Consider the following 19,356-nt stretch of genomic DNA (forward strand, 5'->3'; position numbering starts at 1 on the left):
ATAAATGAGAGATCATCCCCTCTACGAATCACCTTTGACTCTCAAAAATGTGACCTCCCGAGCTTCTGCGAAATCGTTTTTCGCAATGCAGTTCAGGTTTCCCGAATCGGCAGCGGTAGCTCCCTTGATGGTGAGAACAGAGCTGTCCAAGTCGTTCACTATCCTAATCCGGTCGTCGTTTCCGAGTACGCTCCCGTTACGAGTCCACACAAATTCATTACTATGACCCCGCCGAACTCCGCAGGTGAATCTCACAACATCTCCACTGTCGATTGTCCGAGGCGGGATTTCGTCCAAGACGATGATCTCTTCAAGAGAGTTGCCATTGAGGATCATAATTCGACAGATTATCATCTTCTCGAACCATGGCCGGCGAGAGCGAATCCTCTTACCGTTTGACGACGCTCGGCAAACATCATTCACGAAAACAGCGAAGACGACCAGCTCGGGTCGGAACATGCTCAGCGTCGAGCCTTATGGCGGATTGCATGAATCCTATCCGAGTGTTAGACATTGCTTTGCCAGGACTTTGCGAATTCTCGCTACAGTCGTGCGGCTCACGAGCCGAGGTTACCGCGGGCTTTTTCGAAGCGCAAGCCACGCAAACGCTCCCGAGTCAAGAGGAATCCACCATAGCGATTGGAATATCCTCAATCAGAGCTGTCGAATCGCTCGACCTGAGTCTCCGCGATCAAGAGCAGCAGCTCTTCCGAGACGAGGCGCTAATAATCGAGAGCCGCGAACATAGAATATTTAAAGGATCAAAGGGTTTCCCTAGCTTTTCCGAATGCTGGACAGCTCTTCTGCAGGAGTTCCTCACCATCGACATTTAGGATCGTAGTCTGACGAGACTCTGCGAAATAGTTCTTCGCCACGCAGGTGTATTCACCAGCATCGCTGACGGTAGCCTTCCGGATTGTCAAAACAGAATTGTCTTCGTCAAGACTTATCTTGATTCTGTCATTGCTTGAGATCAGACTTCCATTCCGGCTCCAGGAGAAGGCAACGCTTTCACCCCTCAATAAACCACAGGTGAACCGCACCGCTTGACCCGATACCACAGATTTATCGGGGATATTCTCGAGCTGGATCGGTTCTGAGGACTTCTTCGGATTAGCGCGATACAAGAATGAAATGACTCGGATAGGTACCTTCGATGATTCAAGATGGGAAGTTTGATTTACCTTGGGACTCGCCGTCGCTTCCATAGATCACTACGCTGGACAGAAACAGAACCGACACTATACGTATGCGCATGGTGGAGGCACTGATTGTGAATCGTGGGGAACTGTTCCCCGAGCCGAGTCGAAAGCTCGAGCCCAATGGCTCCGAAGAGCGACCGAGATTACGCGCCAAATTTTGATTACACTCCTCAAGTTATTCACCCGCTTACAGCACAGCTCTGAGGATTAGAGCCGCGAGGAAAATGCGACCCACGAATCCTCAGGTACGATTCTGGGATCATACGTGAGTCTCGAAAAGTTTCGCGCGATCGATGCGCCTCGTCGTATCATGCATCCTTTATCAGGCTCCGAGTACAAGATTTCTGGTGTGGGGAGTATCACGGAGCGTTCAAGGACAACTCGAGTCCAAGACTCCCGCTGCTGGACTCGAGAGCTCACTCAGAGGAATCCCCGGCTTAGGAGCGGAAGCAAGACCAATCGATCAGATATTTCTAAAGGAAGACAAGAGTTCCGCCTAAGAGCAGACAGAAATTCGACGTCTCACGGAGAGCTCTCGCTTCGAAGATTTACCTTCGACTCTCAAAAACGTGCTTTCGCGTGCTTCCGAAAACGCGTTCTTCGCGATGCATGTGTATTTGCCAGCATCGATTGCATTCGCTTTTCTGATTGTTAAGACGGAACTATCCAAGTCGTTGACAATTTTGATCGTTCCCCCATTGGAGAGTAGGAATCCCTCTCGCGTCCACGAGAATTCCACGCTGTCTCCTCTCCGGAGACCGCAAATGAATCTGACTGCATCTCCGTTCTCGACTGTTCGATCAGGTATTTCGTCCAGTTTCACATCTTCTATGGGATGATATTAATTAATTTCAGACAAAAACAGCAATGCACTCGTAACTTGTTGACCCAATTTTGTGCAACATGCTTACCGCTGCGAGCCAGATCCCCGGAAAAAAACAGAGTCAGAACCAACACTTGATTGAACATGCCCGCACTTCTGACATAAGTCCGCGTCTAGGGTCGAATCGACCAGCGAAGACTGCTGACAAAGCTTGAACTCTCGACGACAGGGCTCAACGACAGCTGCGAGGATACGGCGCGCTATTTTCATTCGCGCTGCGAAAGTGTATGGAAGAGAATGTCAGTTCGGGATACATCCGAACTCAACCGCTCTGATCCGAATAAACCAGACCGTAGTCCGCGTCTCTCCGTTGATAACAAATGACCACAGTGCCCCGATATGGGGATCACTTCGGTCGAGGAAGACTATCCGGGGATAAAGCCGCGGATATCAATACGCAAGGGACCTCGAGCGTGTCAAGATGGGTTGCTTTCCATATCCTGATGACAATAGAGCAGCACAGTTTAGCCAACTATGGCAGAGAAGTTATCATGGTTACGCTTCGCTTTGAATAATTATCATAAGGCCCCGAATCCCGAATCATCACTAGCGTAAGAAACTTGGCTCTCTTCCCGACAACGCAGACATCCGTCAGATATATTTCCAATAATAATTCGATCCGATTCTGCACAGTTATTCTAATCAGTAGACCCCCGCTCGAATTCACCTTGCACCTCAAGCTCGGTGGAAACTCTGTTTTCAGAGAAAGAGTTCTTCGCAATGCAGGTGTACTTCCCAGCATCCTGGGGTATCGTACGTCGGATCACCAAATTGCTTGTGTCATCTTCTGAGTTTATGCGGATTCTCTCATTACTCGTCAAGACATTTCCATTCTGTATCCATGTGAACTTCACTCGCTCGCCTTGGATCAGACCGCACGTGAAGCGAGCAGTCGATCCTGATTTGACGGATTTCGATGGGATCGCTTCTAACTCTATGATTTCTGCAGAATAGAAGGGAAGATGAGGACAACCCCTCGGCGTACCGTCGCAAAGCTCGGCCGATAGCTCGCACTCCGGAGGACTCGGAATGTGCACAGCGCAACAAGCCCGATTTCCGGACTTGCGTTCATAAGGGTGTCAGGAAGGCCTTCATCTGAGGCGGAAACTCACGGCTTTTACAGGAAACGACGGATATCGTAACGAAAACTATGAAATCCTGCAGATGGAGCATAATGACTGCCCCGGAGCATGAAACCACTCTGCCAGCGGAGCCAGGACAGTTTCTGTCTGACAAGATCGCCGCTGAAGTCTCGATGCCAATGGCGAAAGAAGCGGCTCGAGACTACGGAGCCAAATATGAATGACGGTGTATCAGTGACGCGTACTCCATCGAGTGTGATTGGACAGAAATCTCCCTTCGAAGACTCAGAAGAGAAAGGAGAATCTCCGGTCACGATCGAGGACCGGTTGAGAGATTTGGCTCCATCAAGATCGGCTGAACTGGATCTTTCCTGCCGTCGAGAATCCCAGACTAATGGAAAACCAGATTCTCAATTTGACAAACTCGATTTTGGTAGCAGCGAGGAGCGGTTTCTGGCTAGATATATGATGTGTATAGATGCAAATACAAGGTACGCGAATCGTACGAGCTTCCTCCGAAAAAAGGTCCGTCACGTGAGCAGCTCCGGGGCCATTAAAAAATTCTTTCTGGATTTCTAGTTCCAGCATGCTTTGCTCGACGAACCTTCAACACGCAGAGCAGCGGTCTCTCGGGCTTCAGAGAAGAGGTTCTTCGCTATGCAAGTGTAGCTTCCGGCGTCAGTCGCAGACACCGATTTAATGAACAGAGTCGACGTGTCCGTTGCCTTATCGTGAGAAATGCGTACTCTCAATGAATCGAGGACAGTAGTTCCGTTCTTGGACCACGTGAACGTGACATCTTCTCCGCTAATGAGCCCACACGAGAACCGAGCGGTTGTTCCAGAACGTACCGTCTTGCTCGGGATAGGCTCGAGGCGGATCAAATCTGTGTGTTTGGGGAAGTTTCAGAAGGTCTCCCCTCGGGATGTCCGAGAGATGTCGTGAGAAGAATGGAAGTGGCATACCTTTCCCGCTGACTAATAGAATCCAACTCGGAATAAGGGACAGCGGTATCCACAAGGCCATGGCACCTCCTCGTCAACCTACTCGGGCACTCGTCGAGACTTGGCGTACAATGCGAAGAGCAAACATTTAGCCTCGCTAATGTAGAGTTGCCAAGGGTGTTCGAGGCGTCGCCGCCAAAATTTGAATCTTCGCAATTGGATTTGTCCTGTGTGGAATTCAGGGGGCCAGAGAAAAGAATCCCAGAGACGGCAACCGCTTTCCCCTGATTTTATCCGTAAGTCTTCCTCCATTCGGTCATGATTATCTAAGACGGCATCGATATGACGCGATGATACCGCTCCAGACCGGAGAAGACCTCGGAGCCAGAGTATCGATATTGGTTTTGGGTATTACTCTGCAGTAGTGCCGGATTCCGACAAACGTACGAGTGAGCGAGCGAATTCTCTTCCGGCGTTCCTCAACTAGCGCGCACTCCTCGTGGCGACTCATCTCGAGTCAATTTTCGTTATTAGGCTGGACTCAATGGGAGCGATCTTCAGTAGTCACGCCGATTAATTCTCCTTCTTTCTCAGCCTGGCCGTAGGTTCCATGCATCAACCTTAGCCGACTACAAGAAGCCGTTCATCACGTCGAATATCTCTGTGTCGGCATGAACTGGTTCGACAATCTCAATTTACGCACAGAGTGCGGCGTTTTCCAACCTGTCCTGTTCGGATGACCCCCGTGAGCGAATAAATTCAAAAACTTATGCGTGGCTTAAAATTAAGGACATCTCCAGGGAGAGCTCACCTTCAACATTGAGCAAGGCCCCCACTCGAGCTTCAGAGAATATATTTTTCGCAATGCATGTATAATTCCCGGCATCGCTGACCATCGAGTTCCTGATAATCAGAACTGAAGTATCCGCGTCGTGATTCATACGGATCCTCTCGCTCTGAACTATGCGTTGCCCGTTTTTCGACCAACTGAATGTGACGTCTTGACCACGGAGCAAACCGCACATGAAACGCGTCAGGTCTCCAGATCTCACGGATTTCGAGGCCATCTCTTCCAGTCGAATGGTGTCCCCTAGGTTCGCGGGGTATGGTTAGGTAGCGTACGATTATCGCCGTGTGAGCCATTGATCGACCCACAAAAGAGTGGGACATGCAGAATCGAATGATTCGTATCGTCAGACGCAAAGGAAACTCACCCACAAGCGCATGTATCCCGTGGAGCAAGAAAACCAAAGATTCGAAGCCGAGGAAATGACGCATTTCAGCGCAGAGTGTCGGGCTTCGCGCTTACTTCATGAACGCGTCTGGACAAGCTGTTCCCGGCTATCAGGTCATCCCGAAAAGTCTCGTACCTGTCGTCACCGGGAGACATCGAGAGTTTTTGCGCGAAATTCAAATAGCTCGATTACCCTCAGGCTCCAGCAAGATCTCGTGGCGATCATCTCGAGCAGCGCGAATCCGATTGCCAGCGGCTCTCGAATGAGTCCATCGACTTCACGAAAAACGAGACACGGCATCCATAAAAAATCGACCACCGAATCAGAGATAAGAGCCGGTGATGATTCTGCGTATACCTCATCAATCCGAGCGTCAAGAAATCATATTTGGTAGAATTGCAGCTTCCGAAAAAACAACTCAATGAACGTTATGAGAGAGTGAAGGCGCCACGTATACTCTTGATGTTATCTCTCGGAAACCTCCTATCTGAAACTTCAAGCGGAAGCTAGGTATTTTCTGTATTCTTCGGTTAAGTAGGCACCTTCAATGTAGACATTCTTTGTGGTTCTTTCTTCACGGATCCCGTTGTTCGCAAGACAGGCGTACGAGCCGGAGTCTTCGCTAGTAGCCTTCAGGACTTTGAGGGCGGAACTGTCTTCCGAGTTCAAGATGGTCACTCGCTCTCCCGGAATCAACATCCGGCCATCTTTGAACCAAGAGAACGAAACATCCTTGCCATCTATCAAAACGCAAGTGAGAACCAAGGAGCGCCCCGCTTTGACTCTGTCGAGGCCCAATATACTGAGCTGTATCGATTCTGGAAATGCCGTTCGTGAGATCAAGTTTCAACCTCTCAAGCACCAAGACAGATATAGTCGAAGTGGTGCAGTCGAGAGATCCTTCGCACCCAAGTAGATTTGACCGATGAAAGACAACAGTAATGTGATTCTCGTCCAGACTCGCCAGCACATGGCGGTGCACAACACAGTGTTCTTGTCACTGACGCACTTCGTGCACTGAGCCCTGGACGACGGCTTCGTTTTGTGCGATACTCTCGTTCACAGGGCATTGCGATCGTCGGGCTGGTCTACGGCGCCAATTTTGTCTCGAATGAGCTTTTTCGAGCGAAATTCTTGTCGAGCGAAGGGACGGCGGACCGACGACGGCGGGAAACGGTTTTCGATTCGCTGGCATTCGACAAACCTCCAAAGCGGAAAATGGCAGCTTCCCGTGGGGTATCCATAATTGCGGGAAAGAGTTCCACAGAAAGGACCTGCGGTCAAGTTCGCAGAGCACGCTCGAAAGACAAACCTGATTACCTTCCTTGGAGATGCGCCACCCGCGCTTCTCTGAGGCTCTGGGTGTCTCAAGAGTGACATCGCCCCCGCTGCCCGCCCCATTTGAAAAGTTGACGTCCGACTCTCGACCGACTGAGATTGTGCGCTGATCGATGAGTGCTATTCCGGCCCGAGCAATGAGTCTAAAGGACCCACTCTCATACAAGGCGCCAATGGCACTAAATAAGAAATTCGCAGCACCTGTCTCTGTACGGGACCGTATCATTCGGATACTCTCGAGTCGTCTAGGACAAGACGCTCGTAATTCGACATATTGGAGTGGAACTCCTGGAATCATACCAATGAGCTCCGAGATATCTGAAAAAATGAGAAGTCTGCAAGATCCCCAGCTCAGACAAGCACTTAGGAGGCTGGACCGTGGTCATTCCGACCATTCTTTTCTGATCTGTTGAACGAGACCCCGACTCGAATCGTTGCGGGAATCACGACCCGGCACGGGTAAGTCACTCTTTGTGGGGGAATCGGCTCACCTTCAACCTCGAGCGTCGCGCTCATACGAGCTTCGGAGAAAAGATTCTTCGCAACGCAGGTATAGTTTCCCGCATCTCGAACCACTGAGTCCCTGATGATCAGAACCGAGGTATCCATGTCGTGAGTTATCCGGAGCCTCTCATCCTGGACAATGATGTTCCCGTTCTTAGTCCAACTGAACGACACGTCTCGACCACGCAGTAGACCGCATGTGAAACGTGTGAGATCCCCGGATTTCACGGACTTCGACGCCATCTCCTCCAATCGAATGACGTCCCCTATGTTCATGATCGGGAATAACGAATCAATTGGCCCTTCTCTAGGACTCGTGAAGCGTGGAAAACGATCCATCGTCGTCATAGACATCGCGAGAGGGGACTCACCCAGAGCTGCAGTCGTCCCACATAGAAGCAAGAGGAAAATTCTGAAATGCTTCGCGTCACACATTTCAACGCACTCGAATGTGCCAACGGAAGCGACGCATCTGAAGCTACGATTCCCGAGCACCGCATGAGCTCAGCAAGTCTCGCCCCCATTGTCCCGGAGAGGCGTCGAGAGTTCCTGCGCCAGATTCGAAACCGCTACTCTTCAACTCGATTTCAGCAAAGATTTTTCTTATGTGTGTCCCGCCCTTTCTTCGGCTGTCTGGATCATCTTCGCGATGCTTCGCATGGGAATCCCCTCAAGAGCCACGCATCCTCGCCAGGGAAACGAGTTCTGTATGGCGTAGCGGCGAAGCACGCGGAGAAGGGGAGAATCTTTGGAATCCTGGAGTTTGGACCATGACTCGTTTAGCGACAAACATGAAACAAATAGACACCTCCACACGAGGAGACGGTGGAAGGATTATTTCAACCTATGATCTTCCATACGAAATTCTGATCGAATGATCGAGAGCATTCTAGAGAGATACTGAAGGCCCCGCTCAAAAATAAAACATGGCAATGGGCATTCTAGATGAGACCGCATCTGATTGCTCCGACTTCCCACTAGTTCATCGCATATCCAAGTGATCGAGTTGGTGTTGCAACAAGCTCCGAATCCGAAGCAGTAGCGCGCAGCATGACGGACAAGGTCGGAGAAACTCCAGCTGGATGCCCCTCCACTTACTTCACAGGTAAATTTACACCTGATTGGGCATGTCTCCATGAGCATTTCTGTCATCTCCTAAGTACCTTCGACGTGGACGCTCTTTTCGCTTCTTTCTTCGCGGACTCCGTTGTTCGCAAGACAGGCGTACGAGCCGGAGTCCAAGCCGGTAGCCCTCACGATTTTCAAGACCGAGTTGTCTTCCGAGTTTTGAACTGTGACTCGCTCTCCGGGGGAGAGCATCCGACCATCTTTGAACCAGGAGAACGAAACGTCTCTGCCTTCTATCAGGACACAGGTGAGAACCAACGAACGTCCAACTTTGATTCTCTCAAGTCCCTGTATACTGAGCTGGATTGACTCTGCAAAAGTCGCCCATGAAACAAACGCAAGCCATGCAACATGTTCTGATTGGGGGAGCTCGAATTCGCTACGTCTCGGTTCATAATATTCTTACCCGTGTTGATTCGGCTGATGAGTGAAAATATAACCGTGGAACTCATCCAGAGCTGCGGGCGCATTATGATGCACAACACTGGGCTCGCGACTCGAACTCTGCGCTGAGTTCCGCTCAAGACTCGACTTGGCTTTGCGTGCCCGATACTCTCGATCGCATGGAGTTTGAGCATAGCACAGGTCTAGGGCGCCAGTTTCGAGTCTGCGATGCTCGCGAGGAGGACCTTCTCCCAAGAAGCGAAGACAATGCGATATTGACCAATAATAATCTCTTGAACGGAATCTGTTATCACCAATAGCTTCGAGCCGCATTCCCAATGAACGTTGGGACGTAAAGTACGCGAGGCGCGTTCTCTCGCGTCGCTGCCGATAGATATCTGTGGGGATTCCAATAGAGCTCCGCAGCATCCGAGTTGATATGATCCCGGATGCCCGGCACCTATTCGGAGAATAAGTTTATACGGGAAAAATTCTCGATTCTTCTGGAAAGAGGCTCGCACGCACCCCGCACGCGGACCTCGGTCCCTGTGTTCCATGCAACATTCAATGCCGCACGACAAGACTCTCCCGACGGATCGATGCCGAATTCAATCTATCGAGTCTGATTTCAACGATGACCGTGAGAGCACCGTTACCTTCGACGAACACGTCCTTGGTTGCTCTCTCCTCCGCAATGCCGTTGTTGGCTAAACACACATGGAGTCCCGAGTCTGAGCTTTCCACTCGGGAAACTCTGAGTACGGAGCTGTCCTCCGAGTTATGTATGTCGATTCTTCCGTCAGACCTCAGGAGGCGACCGTCTTTGAACCATGAAAAACTAGCCTTTCCTCCTTCGAGCAGAGTGCAGCTCAAGATCAGAGAGCGGCCAATTTTTATCCGGCTAACGCCATTCAGGCTCAATTGGAGTATTTCTGCAAATTTTGCGCTTAATATCTCATCGAACACTCCTTCCCGGGGCTGCATAGACAGCGCTCGCAACGAGATTAGGCTTCCTTACCGGCGGCGTTCTGATTCACGATGTAACAGAAAAACATGAAAGTTGTCCAGATGTGACGACACATGACTTCCCTCCGATTTGAGATACTTTTGCTCGCTTGACAGCTTCCCATGAGGGTTGTTGGCCTTACTCTCGACACTGCTGCCACCGTTCGGTGTTGCCAGACTTCCGCGCGATTTTTGAAACGATCATCCTGGGTCAGCAGATAATGCAAGGGCTCGCGCATCTGCAGCGTGTTTTTAAGACAAGGAAACTTCATATCGCCGCGCCGAGCCCGGGAGCTCTTCTTCGACTTGGGTCTGACACCAATAAGTAGTAGCCTCAGTCCGAGACATCAGAATAAATATTATTGTACATGTTGCCGCTCGATAATTTTCCTGGTTTGAGAGGGGCCAAAGAATTGCGGTCGTCTCTCCCCGAATCCGCGGTTGGAATCAGGAGCGGCGCGAAATCGCCCGATTGGAGCTACCTATTAGTTCTAAGCCTCCGACGTGAGGGGCAAATCTTTCCAACGACTCGTCGGACAAAACTATTCCGGAAAAGCTGCCTAATTGATGTACCTTCAACAACGACTTGTTTCATGACTCGCTCCTCTGCCAAGCGATTGTTCCCCAAGCAAGAGTAAACTCCCGAGTCGAGGCTAGAAGCCTTCGATATCTTGAGGGTCGACATCCCTTCAGAACTCTGCACGGTGATCGATTCGCCAGATTTCAAGATTTTCCCGTCTTTGAACCATGAAATGGTGACATCGTCTCCTTCCACGAGAGTACACGTGAGGACAAAAAGCCTCCCAGCTCGCACCGTCGATGGTCCGTGGATGCTCATCTGCACGACGTTGACTGCTCGGGAGCATCCTCGTTAGATAAACGAAAATTCCCCACAACTCTCGAAGTGCAAGCAGTTCAGACTCCTAACCTGACATTGTTGCGTGGATCCATGTGGACACGAGTAAAACGAATAGTTCAGCATTCCGCAAGAGTACATAAATCATGATCGAGCCATCCGTTTGTTCTGCGAGTGGCGTCTATAAGCCGTCGATTGGGTGCAGATACGAAAGTCTCGCGAGCGTAGCCTCGTTCCAATGGTGTAAGACTCGATACCGAGGCTTATGGAGCGATTTTCGAAACCGCGATTTTCTCACGATCTCTCCGATCGAAGTTACGTTCATACGCACTCGATTCTAGGAGATTCCGATTTGCGTGACTCTTCGCCAATAAATCGATCGATTCGATTACGTGGCTAGAGTCATTTGACGAACGTCACCATGCTTCAGTCGACCACCGAAAGATCGGTGATTTGATATTACATTTTCCGCTCTGTACTCCCGCAGTGGGAGCCTGCGACCCCCCTGCTGGAGGAGAATTCCGTCCCGGGCTCGGCAGGAAAATGCTTCCGAAAACCATACCTGCACCTTATTATCCCGAGAATAAAAACAATCGTTATCTTGGACTGAGAATGTACCTTCGATTCGAACCCATTTCGATTTCCGTTCCTCTGATAGACCATTCGTGGCTAGACATGAGTATTCTCCGGTATCCTGACTTGCGGTGTGCTTCACGGTGAGAACAGAAGTCTCGCTCGTTGAGACCAAAGCAAGCCGGGCTCCCGAAGTCAGAACTCTCCCATCCTTGAACCACGAGAAACGAGCATCGCCTCCTTCCACTAATGAGCAAGTTAACACGAAGGTCCTCCCAGATCTGACTTTATCGGGTCCGTGAATATCCAATTTCAGGGATTCTGTAGTGAACTTCCCATGAGAAGCAGCTGGGAGCAGCAGCCGAACGCTGAATTCGGTAAAATGAGCGCATTCGGTACTCTCGATATTTCACTGACCTGCTACGGCACAAGATGCGAAACTCGTGATCAAACAAAGTCTCAGATAGGCGCTCATCACTCAAGTGACTTTAGGTCGACTCCGTCGGTGCGTCGTGGAGAGATTCAGAACTGCAGAGTGAAGATGCCCCAGCAAGTTCGCAGAATCTACTGACTAAGAGACAAGCGTTTTGCTCTGACTCGGCGTTCAATGTTAACCTCGCTACCAGGTGCCCGGGGAGCGTGCGGGAGAGTACCGCGCGACTTTCGATTCAATCCATCGAAGCCACACACCTGAAAATCTAGTTTCCCCGAGTTTCGGAGCCGATATCAGGTGGGAGAATGGTTGCAATCCCGGAGAAGAAGCAGTTTTCATAGAAGAGCAGATTCTCATCATCGAGAGTACATATATCATATATTTTGTGGGATGCTCGAGAGATGGGCATCAACAGTTTCCGACTTCAAAAACTTTCAAACAGACTACGCTCAAAACCCGAGCGCGATCTTTATCGTACGTCCCCGTGGGCTCTCCGGATGTCTAATTGAGATATAGAGATGACGTCGCCGGTCGCCGCGCCCGCTCTGATTTTGCATTTTAGAATTCCAGATCGAGCGGAAAATACACCCATTCCTCTCAGAATATGTGACGTCTCAAAGAGGGGAGGAATCAGAAAGTGAAATCATTCATTTGGACGCGAGGAGCTCCGGAGGATTGATGCGCAATCGAAGCTTGGAATGCTTGCATTATGAAAAGTTCCCTCGGGACTCTTCAATACATCAATGCCGAGGACCGAAAGAGAGATATTCATAGCACAATCGCATCCATGACGTGCCTTCAATGTCGAGATTAGCAGAACTACGGTCTTCCGAGGTCCCATCGCTGGCGATGCAAGTGTATCTGCCGCGGTCCGTCATTTCGATATCGTCGATGTTCAAAAGCGATGATTTTCTCGTGTTGAGAAGCTGCAGTCTGTCGTTCTCCTTCAGCATCAAGCCATCTTTAGTCCATGTGAAATCGGCTCGGGTGCCCGAGGCCAGCGAACAGGAGAAGGAAACAGATTTCCCGACCTTCACCGATCGAGAAGATATAGGTTCGAGGAGTGTCCCTTTAAAACGGCTCCATTTAAAACTGTACTCGCTCTCTCCAGCTTGGGCGTCACGAATTCCGCGAAGGAGAATTACATACCCGCGCGACACATGTCGAAGATTCCAAACATAAGCAACAGGATAAAATGAATCACATACATGGCACTAGTTCTGTCGAACGCCGCAGCGTTATACAAATGTGCTCGGGGAGCGCATCGCCAAGCAGCTCATTCATCGAGGAATCTCGAAGTCATGGACTTGATTCGGTGAGCGAGACTACGGCGGCAGAATCAAATAGAGCCTCGCTGGATTTATCTTCGCAAAAAGGAAGTCCAGCACCGATCATGTACCTAAGAGTCGCGGGTTTTCTCTAATTCAAGCTCAGAAAATTTTGCTCCGATTAATCTGGAGGAGTCTAAGTCTCGGAAGCACGAAGTTCCCGACGTCCTGTAAATAGGTTTGAGTCTGGAATCCCATGATGTGCCATTCCGCGTTCATAGAGTTTCCCAACACATTTGTCAATAATAGCGATCATTTTGGATCGCTACCAATGAAGTTGATAGCTCAGGAGTCATGTCGACTCACGAGATCCCGTGTGAGATTGAAAAGTCCGTTAAAATTATGGGTCGCTCTAATTCTGTCTCATCGAAGCCTAGGAGCTAACGTGGCAGGATAGTCAGGCCCAAGAAGAAGAAGTACCATTGACGACCAACTCGGCGCTGGTCCTATCTTCTGACAGGCCGTTGCTGGCGATGCAGACGTAATGTCCCGCATCTGTGGCCTCCACCGATTCGATAAGCAATGCAGAGGTTCTTTTACGTTTTAGGACTTCGATTCGCGGACTCTCTCGGAGTAGGAGGCCATCTTTCGTCCACGAGAACTCAACGTTCGCATCGCCCTCAGATAGAGCACAACTGAGCGTAACTAGCTTTCCGATCCGTGTCGTTTGAGAAGCGATCGGTTCCAAGACGATCGAGCTGACTGGAAGGCGAGCAATTTCTATTCGAGAAAAACTCACGGAAATCTGCCTCATGCAAGCTAATAATGATCGACCCTGTACTGATTGATCACGAACCTGATTCTCCTATCAGCGTTTGAAAAACGCCGAGAACACAAAGGAAATCGACCACGGTGGAGGCATGGATCCGCCTCATTTCGTCTCTCCGACAACGACTGCCGAGCAGTCGCCTGAATAGATTTGTTTTTCGAGAAACTCTCGACACCCATTGCGACGTAGACCGATTCCGGGCTACCCCGCTAGTTTTTGAAACTATGCGATCGATCGTTGAGGAGGACCTCCCGAACGCTCCCGTCAAATACATTTGGCTTCTCAGGCTTCAGATATCCGATTCAGTTCTTTTCTCTATACAACCCCTTTGTTGAAATCATTGCAGAAATGTTGTTCACGCGCGAATACAGTTTCCAGAGGATGAACCTAGACAAATTCAGAGCGACACTTCCTCAGCTCAGGGAGAAGTTGGGACGAGGAAAAATTGTGCAACGAAGAATTTAAGGTTAGCGTCCTCAACTCGATGCGGTGCCATGATTGAACTGAGGAGACCGCTCATCGGTCCATCTCATGTATTCACCTTCTACCGATAAGAAAGCGGAGGTTCTTTCTTCGGAGTCCCCCCCGCTGGCTATGCAGGTGTAGAGACCTCTATCGGATGGTTCCAAATCTTCGATTCGAATGAGTGAAGTCTTTCGACTGGTAGTGATTTCCACGCGATCGGTGTCTCGGAGCAAAAGTCCGTCTCTCGTCCAGGAGAAAGTAGCTCCTTTACCGGTGGTCAGAGTGCATGTGAAAGTCACCGATCGTCCAGCACTTACTGATTTCGGTAGTAACGCTTCGAGGGAGAGAGTCTCTACGGAGAACAGTCGAGCTAGAACTCCGATACGGACGGAAAAATCGCTTCATCCCGCGAGCAGCCTACACATACCTGAAGCCGAGCTCATACGTGAGAAAAAACTCACAAAAGCGAAAAAACACCACATCAGTTCATGGCCCGCGCACGACTCACGAGTAAACTCTATGATTGAACTGAGCGACCAGGAGCAGATCGGTGAAGCTCCTGTCCAGAGACATGAATTATCCTCGGTGCTAGTACGCGACACAGCAAATCGAGGCTTCGGCGGGATTTCTTGAACAGAACATTGACCTGTTCCACGGTGTAAGAGTCCTCTGGTCGCGATTTCTCGATCGCGCATACCTCGCGTCATCAAGAGGGGCTCTCACTCGCGAGGGACTGCTAATCCATCGAGCACAAACAATAGACGCGTCGTTTTGATCCTGAGCATAGCGTGTCTCACCGTGATAATGATCAATACGAAATGATTCCCTCATTAGGCTCCATTAGACGTTAAGACGGACAACATCGACTGTCTCACTGGGAATTTGGACCGAGAAACACGTCCGAAAAAAACGTAAGATATGGAATGAACGAATCATGTGTTCTCTCAACAAGGATATCCTCGGTTAAGCCAAACTCTGAGCCCAGCTAGCGTCTGCTAAAATTCACCTTCGACGAAAACTCGAGCCGAGGTTCGATCCTCTGATAAGGCGTTGCTAGCGATGCAAGTGTAGTTGCCTCCGTCCTCCATGCGGACATCCTTGATGCTCAACATCGAACTCTCACCGCCGGACAGGATAGAGATCCTGTCTCGAGACGGGAGGATTTTTCCATCTTTTGACCACGAAAACCTCACTTGCTCTCCTTCCAGAGCCGTGCAGACTAAACTCATCCGCTTGCCGGCTGAGGTTCTCCGCGGCGCCAACGTTTCCACACGGACTCTCTCTGATCGCATGTGGATAGAAGTGTTGATGGGTTTCCACGCGAGTGATGCCATTCTCACCATTAGCTCCATTCTCGTTCATAGAATTCGCATCGAGCTCAATATATCTAGATCTTACCGAGAGCTGAGACAGAAGTGTGAAGTACAATGGTCAGTGTAATCCAGATCAGGCCAGAACGGGTCATCATAGCGTTCAGACTAAGACTGTTCATCCAAATACAGGCCAACCGAGTAGCACCGCTTTGGACTGAGCTGTCATTTAGACCCGATACTGTGATCGAGGTTCACGCGTCGAGGCTATGGCGCTGAATTGGAATTTCAACGTGTTCTCTCTTGAGCACGCTTGCCCAGACGCTCTTGCATCGCACCCCCTCCGCAGAGGGAGCGATAGTTTTGCATAATTGAATGCTGGATATCAATCCATCGAACTCAGTGTACGCCTTATACGGAATCTGGGCTCTCTAAACCGATCGAGAAAATGAGTTTCATCCATTCGACGTGGGAGAGAGGCTATCTGATTCATGAGCTCTTCGTTTCTTGTTGTTGACATTCTCGATTCGCGGCAAGCGAAACTGGGCAGGAGCCAGCCCAGGAAGTCGATCGATCAAGGGGCGATTTTCGAACGCTAATTCTGTTGCACTCACCCTCAACAACGAGCGCAGCTGTTGTTCTGTCTTCTGAGAATGAGTTGCTGGCAATGCAGGTATAATTTCCTGCGTCCGATGAGGAAATTTCATCGAAACTCAGCGTGGATGATCTTTTCGCGTTGAAAACTTGCGTTCTTTCAGAGTCCACGACGATTCGGCCGTTCTTTGCCCATGAAAACGCCGCTCTCTTGCCCTCGGTCAGTGAGCAGGTGAATCCGCCACTCTGACCGATCCTCAGAGACTTCGGACTCAGGTTTCCCACCTTGAGTCTCTCTGGGGAAAGCGATCCGGCTAGAATCATTGGAGAAGCGATTCGGCGACCACATACGAGGGCTTCAATATTCAATAGTAGTCTTCTGCTTCTAGCAGATCTTCACGCGTACCTGATATTGTACCATTGATGATGAAGTTGAAGCAGAAGAGAACAAGGAATGCGGATCGATCACTGCTGCGTTGTCTGAGCATGGTCAATGGCAAGTGCTGAATGACAGCATAGCTCTCGTATAATGGAAACAGAAGGAACTCTCGTTCCTATCGAGGAACACGCCACAGCGAGATTAGCCCGCTAAATCCGACCCATTACATCCGGCAGCGAGCATAGAACGAGCAAAGTGTCGGGCGAACAAAGGCCCCAATGTCTCGAGAGGAGACGCCGAATCGCCGGTTCGCGGTTTGCTGCCAATGTGAAAACCGGCAAAACCGATTGGCATATTCGGACACATCCTCTTCTTAAAATGATTCCGAAAGCTCGATTCTCGTGCAGACCTGGCTCACCAATATCTCAGATTTGAATCCGCGGCATCCTCTGGATAGAGGGAGCTGGATTTGAATCCAGCGAGAGATCCATCGAGGATCGGAGCTCTCAGGAGTCGATACCTCTTCGTGTGTATAGTTTCATGGAGGTACCTATGCCTTTTGTCATTTGTGAATCACCTTCTACTTCGAGGCGACTTTTTGTTCTATCCTCAGAGGCTTCATTCGTTGCGATACAGGTGTATTCTCCTCGGTCAGCTATTTCAATATCCTCTAAGTTCAGGAGCGAAGTCTTCTTCGTATTGAACATCTGGATTCTGGGGCTCTCACGTAGCAAAATCCCATCTTTTATCCAGGAAAACAAAACATTCGTTCCCGAAGAGACCGAACAAGTGAAGGCCGCTGATTTCCCGACGACGGTAGAAGCTGGAGCGCGAATCGGCTCCAACACGATTTGATCTGCGGAATTTCGGGGCAGCTTGAGCTCTCAGCGGATAGGGAGCTTCGGAATCAGTGCGAAGAGAGCTCGAATTTCCTACATCTAATGCTCTTTGAGAACCTTAGTAGAGGACTCACTTGCGCCAGCGGTTCCGCAACGAAGCACAACGAGTATCAGACTGACTTTGACGAGGAAAGAAACTTCACTTGACATCTCAAGCACTTTGCGCTGCAACTTCAGTAATGAGCTCTACTTTGGCGATACCGCGTCCTTCGATGTCGATAGTCTCGAGTCCATCTTGTCCGACCATGACATCGAGAATACGGCGCCAGCACTCGAAAATGAGCTTCTGACCTTACACGCCCAGGGAAAAGGCTACGGGGAGCCATACGGAGAAGAAACATTTCCGCGAGCGGCGAGGTGGCGCTCGCAAGATAATGGAGATTCATCCGATGTAGGTATCGACACAAAAACGAGGAGGTCCTGATCTCGCCTCCGATTCCACGGTCGAGCATTCTGATTGAATGATGACAATCGTGGGATATCGAATTGGGAGTACCTAGCCTGGACTACCCCTCGGAAAGAGCAGGCAGAAGGACTAATTCATCCGGTAATATACTCGAGTATCCGAGACTCGAATGACCGACTCTCTATGACGGAGATCATATTCTGTTGGGGAAACTTTTGGACTTCAAATCCGACCGCTCTATCAAGCCCTACCTTCCACTGTCAGATTCGCTGAGCTCCGATCCTCTGAAACTTCGTTACTGGCTATGCAGGTGTAAAGACCGGAATCTTCACTGATGACAGTCGTGATAGTCAGTACCGAGCTCCCTCCAGCGTCAGTCATCGAGAATCTTCCGGAGCCGTTCTGGAGGATCTTTCCGTTTTTCGTCCACGAAAACCTAACTGAGTCTCCTTCGTAAGCCGTGCACATGAAAGTGACCCGGCGTCCCGCTGCAGAGACTTTCGAAGCTAGAGCCTCTATCCGCACCTTGTCTTGGGGAGGAGATGAAGATTCGTTCTCAGAAAGTTGATCTAGGATGCGTGCCGGGAATGTGGTGTCATATAGGAGGGCATCTGACTCACCGATAGCATCGGAAACGATGAAAGTCAAGGAGCCCACGAAAACCCATAGCAAAGTCCGAGCACTAATTTTTGCTAACAACATATCCCTGCTCCACACGGGGTGTCGACTGACGCAGAGAATATCCCTGCTGGAGAAGAGCATCATACTGGGCCACATGTAGCCTCGGTCCATGAGCGCAGCGAGATGTCAACGAGAGTTCGCGGAATTTTCAAAAACTTTCACCGGGACAGTCTTCCGATGACTCCGGCATCCGCCGAGTCGTTCAGTCACACCGCAAGGCACGAATCTATCTCATCGCGCTAGGTAACAAGTTTTGGTGTACGGCACAAGACATGACGCTAAATATGAGTTTCAGGATCTAATTCGAATGTAGATGCCTCCCATCATCAGCGTGGTTTTTGGTGATGGATGCCGCACATAATCCAATAAGCTAGAATTGTCCCGAGGCCAAAGCCCATCGATGTTGGAAGATATATGGAAACGCTAACGTAAATACACAAAGGAATCGGGATCGACCTTTCAGGTCGGAGTCAACTCGAAAATCGGAAAGTTCAAAGATCGAATAATTACCTTCCACGGACAGATTAGCCGAGCTGCGATCCTCGGAGTTCCGATTGCTAGCTATACAAACATATTTTCCGCTATCGGAGCTCTCCACCGACTCGATTATGAGGGTCGAGGTTCTTTTCCTCTTTAGTATCTCCACTCTCGAATTTTCTCGGATGAGTAGCCCATCTTTTGCCCAGGCGAAATCTACGTCGGTCCCCTCAGAGACAACGCAATTGAAAGTCACAGATTTGCCAATTTTCACCGTCCTGGGGCTGAGCGGCTCCAATGCGACGGAGTTCGCTGCAGAATTCCAGAGGTTTGGGGGATGAAGCGAGTTTCCAAAATACTTCCCTTTGAACCGGCAGAGATAATAGCTCCGACAAACCTGAGTCTCCATTTGAGAGCAACACCAAGCTCGAAACGACGAAGAACTCAACCACCAGAGAACTCTGCATTCTGCTGACAGCCT

At 50.0% G+C, this 19,356-nt stretch overlaps 1 protein-coding gene across 1 annotated transcript; it reads right to left on the reverse strand.

The window, feature by feature from the left end:
- Positions 1-21: 21 nt before the first annotated feature.
- Positions 22-18,482, reverse strand: LOC100897216 (titin-like). Its single transcript, XM_029112674.1, has 15 exons — positions 18,338-18,482; positions 17,969-18,247; positions 16,990-17,268; positions 16,054-16,329; positions 10,279-10,557; positions 9,357-9,632; positions 8,352-8,627; positions 7,176-7,454; positions 5,889-6,164; positions 4,923-5,201; positions 3,772-4,053; positions 2,753-3,028; positions 1,755-2,030; positions 821-1,096; positions 22-308 (listed from the first exon to the last, which is right to left on the reverse strand). Exons 1-15 carry the CDS (start codon positions 18,480-18,482, stop codon positions 22-24), a joined length of 4,041 nt encoding a protein of 1,346 aa, XP_028968507.1.
- Positions 18,483-19,356: the final 874 nt, after the last annotated feature.

The sequence above is a fragment of the Galendromus occidentalis genome, unplaced genomic scaffold (assembly GCF_000255335.2).
Source record: "Galendromus occidentalis unplaced genomic scaffold, Mocc_1.1 scf7180000077524, whole genome shotgun sequence".
Classification (NCBI taxonomy): domain Eukaryota; kingdom Metazoa; phylum Arthropoda; class Arachnida; order Mesostigmata; family Phytoseiidae; genus Galendromus; species Galendromus occidentalis.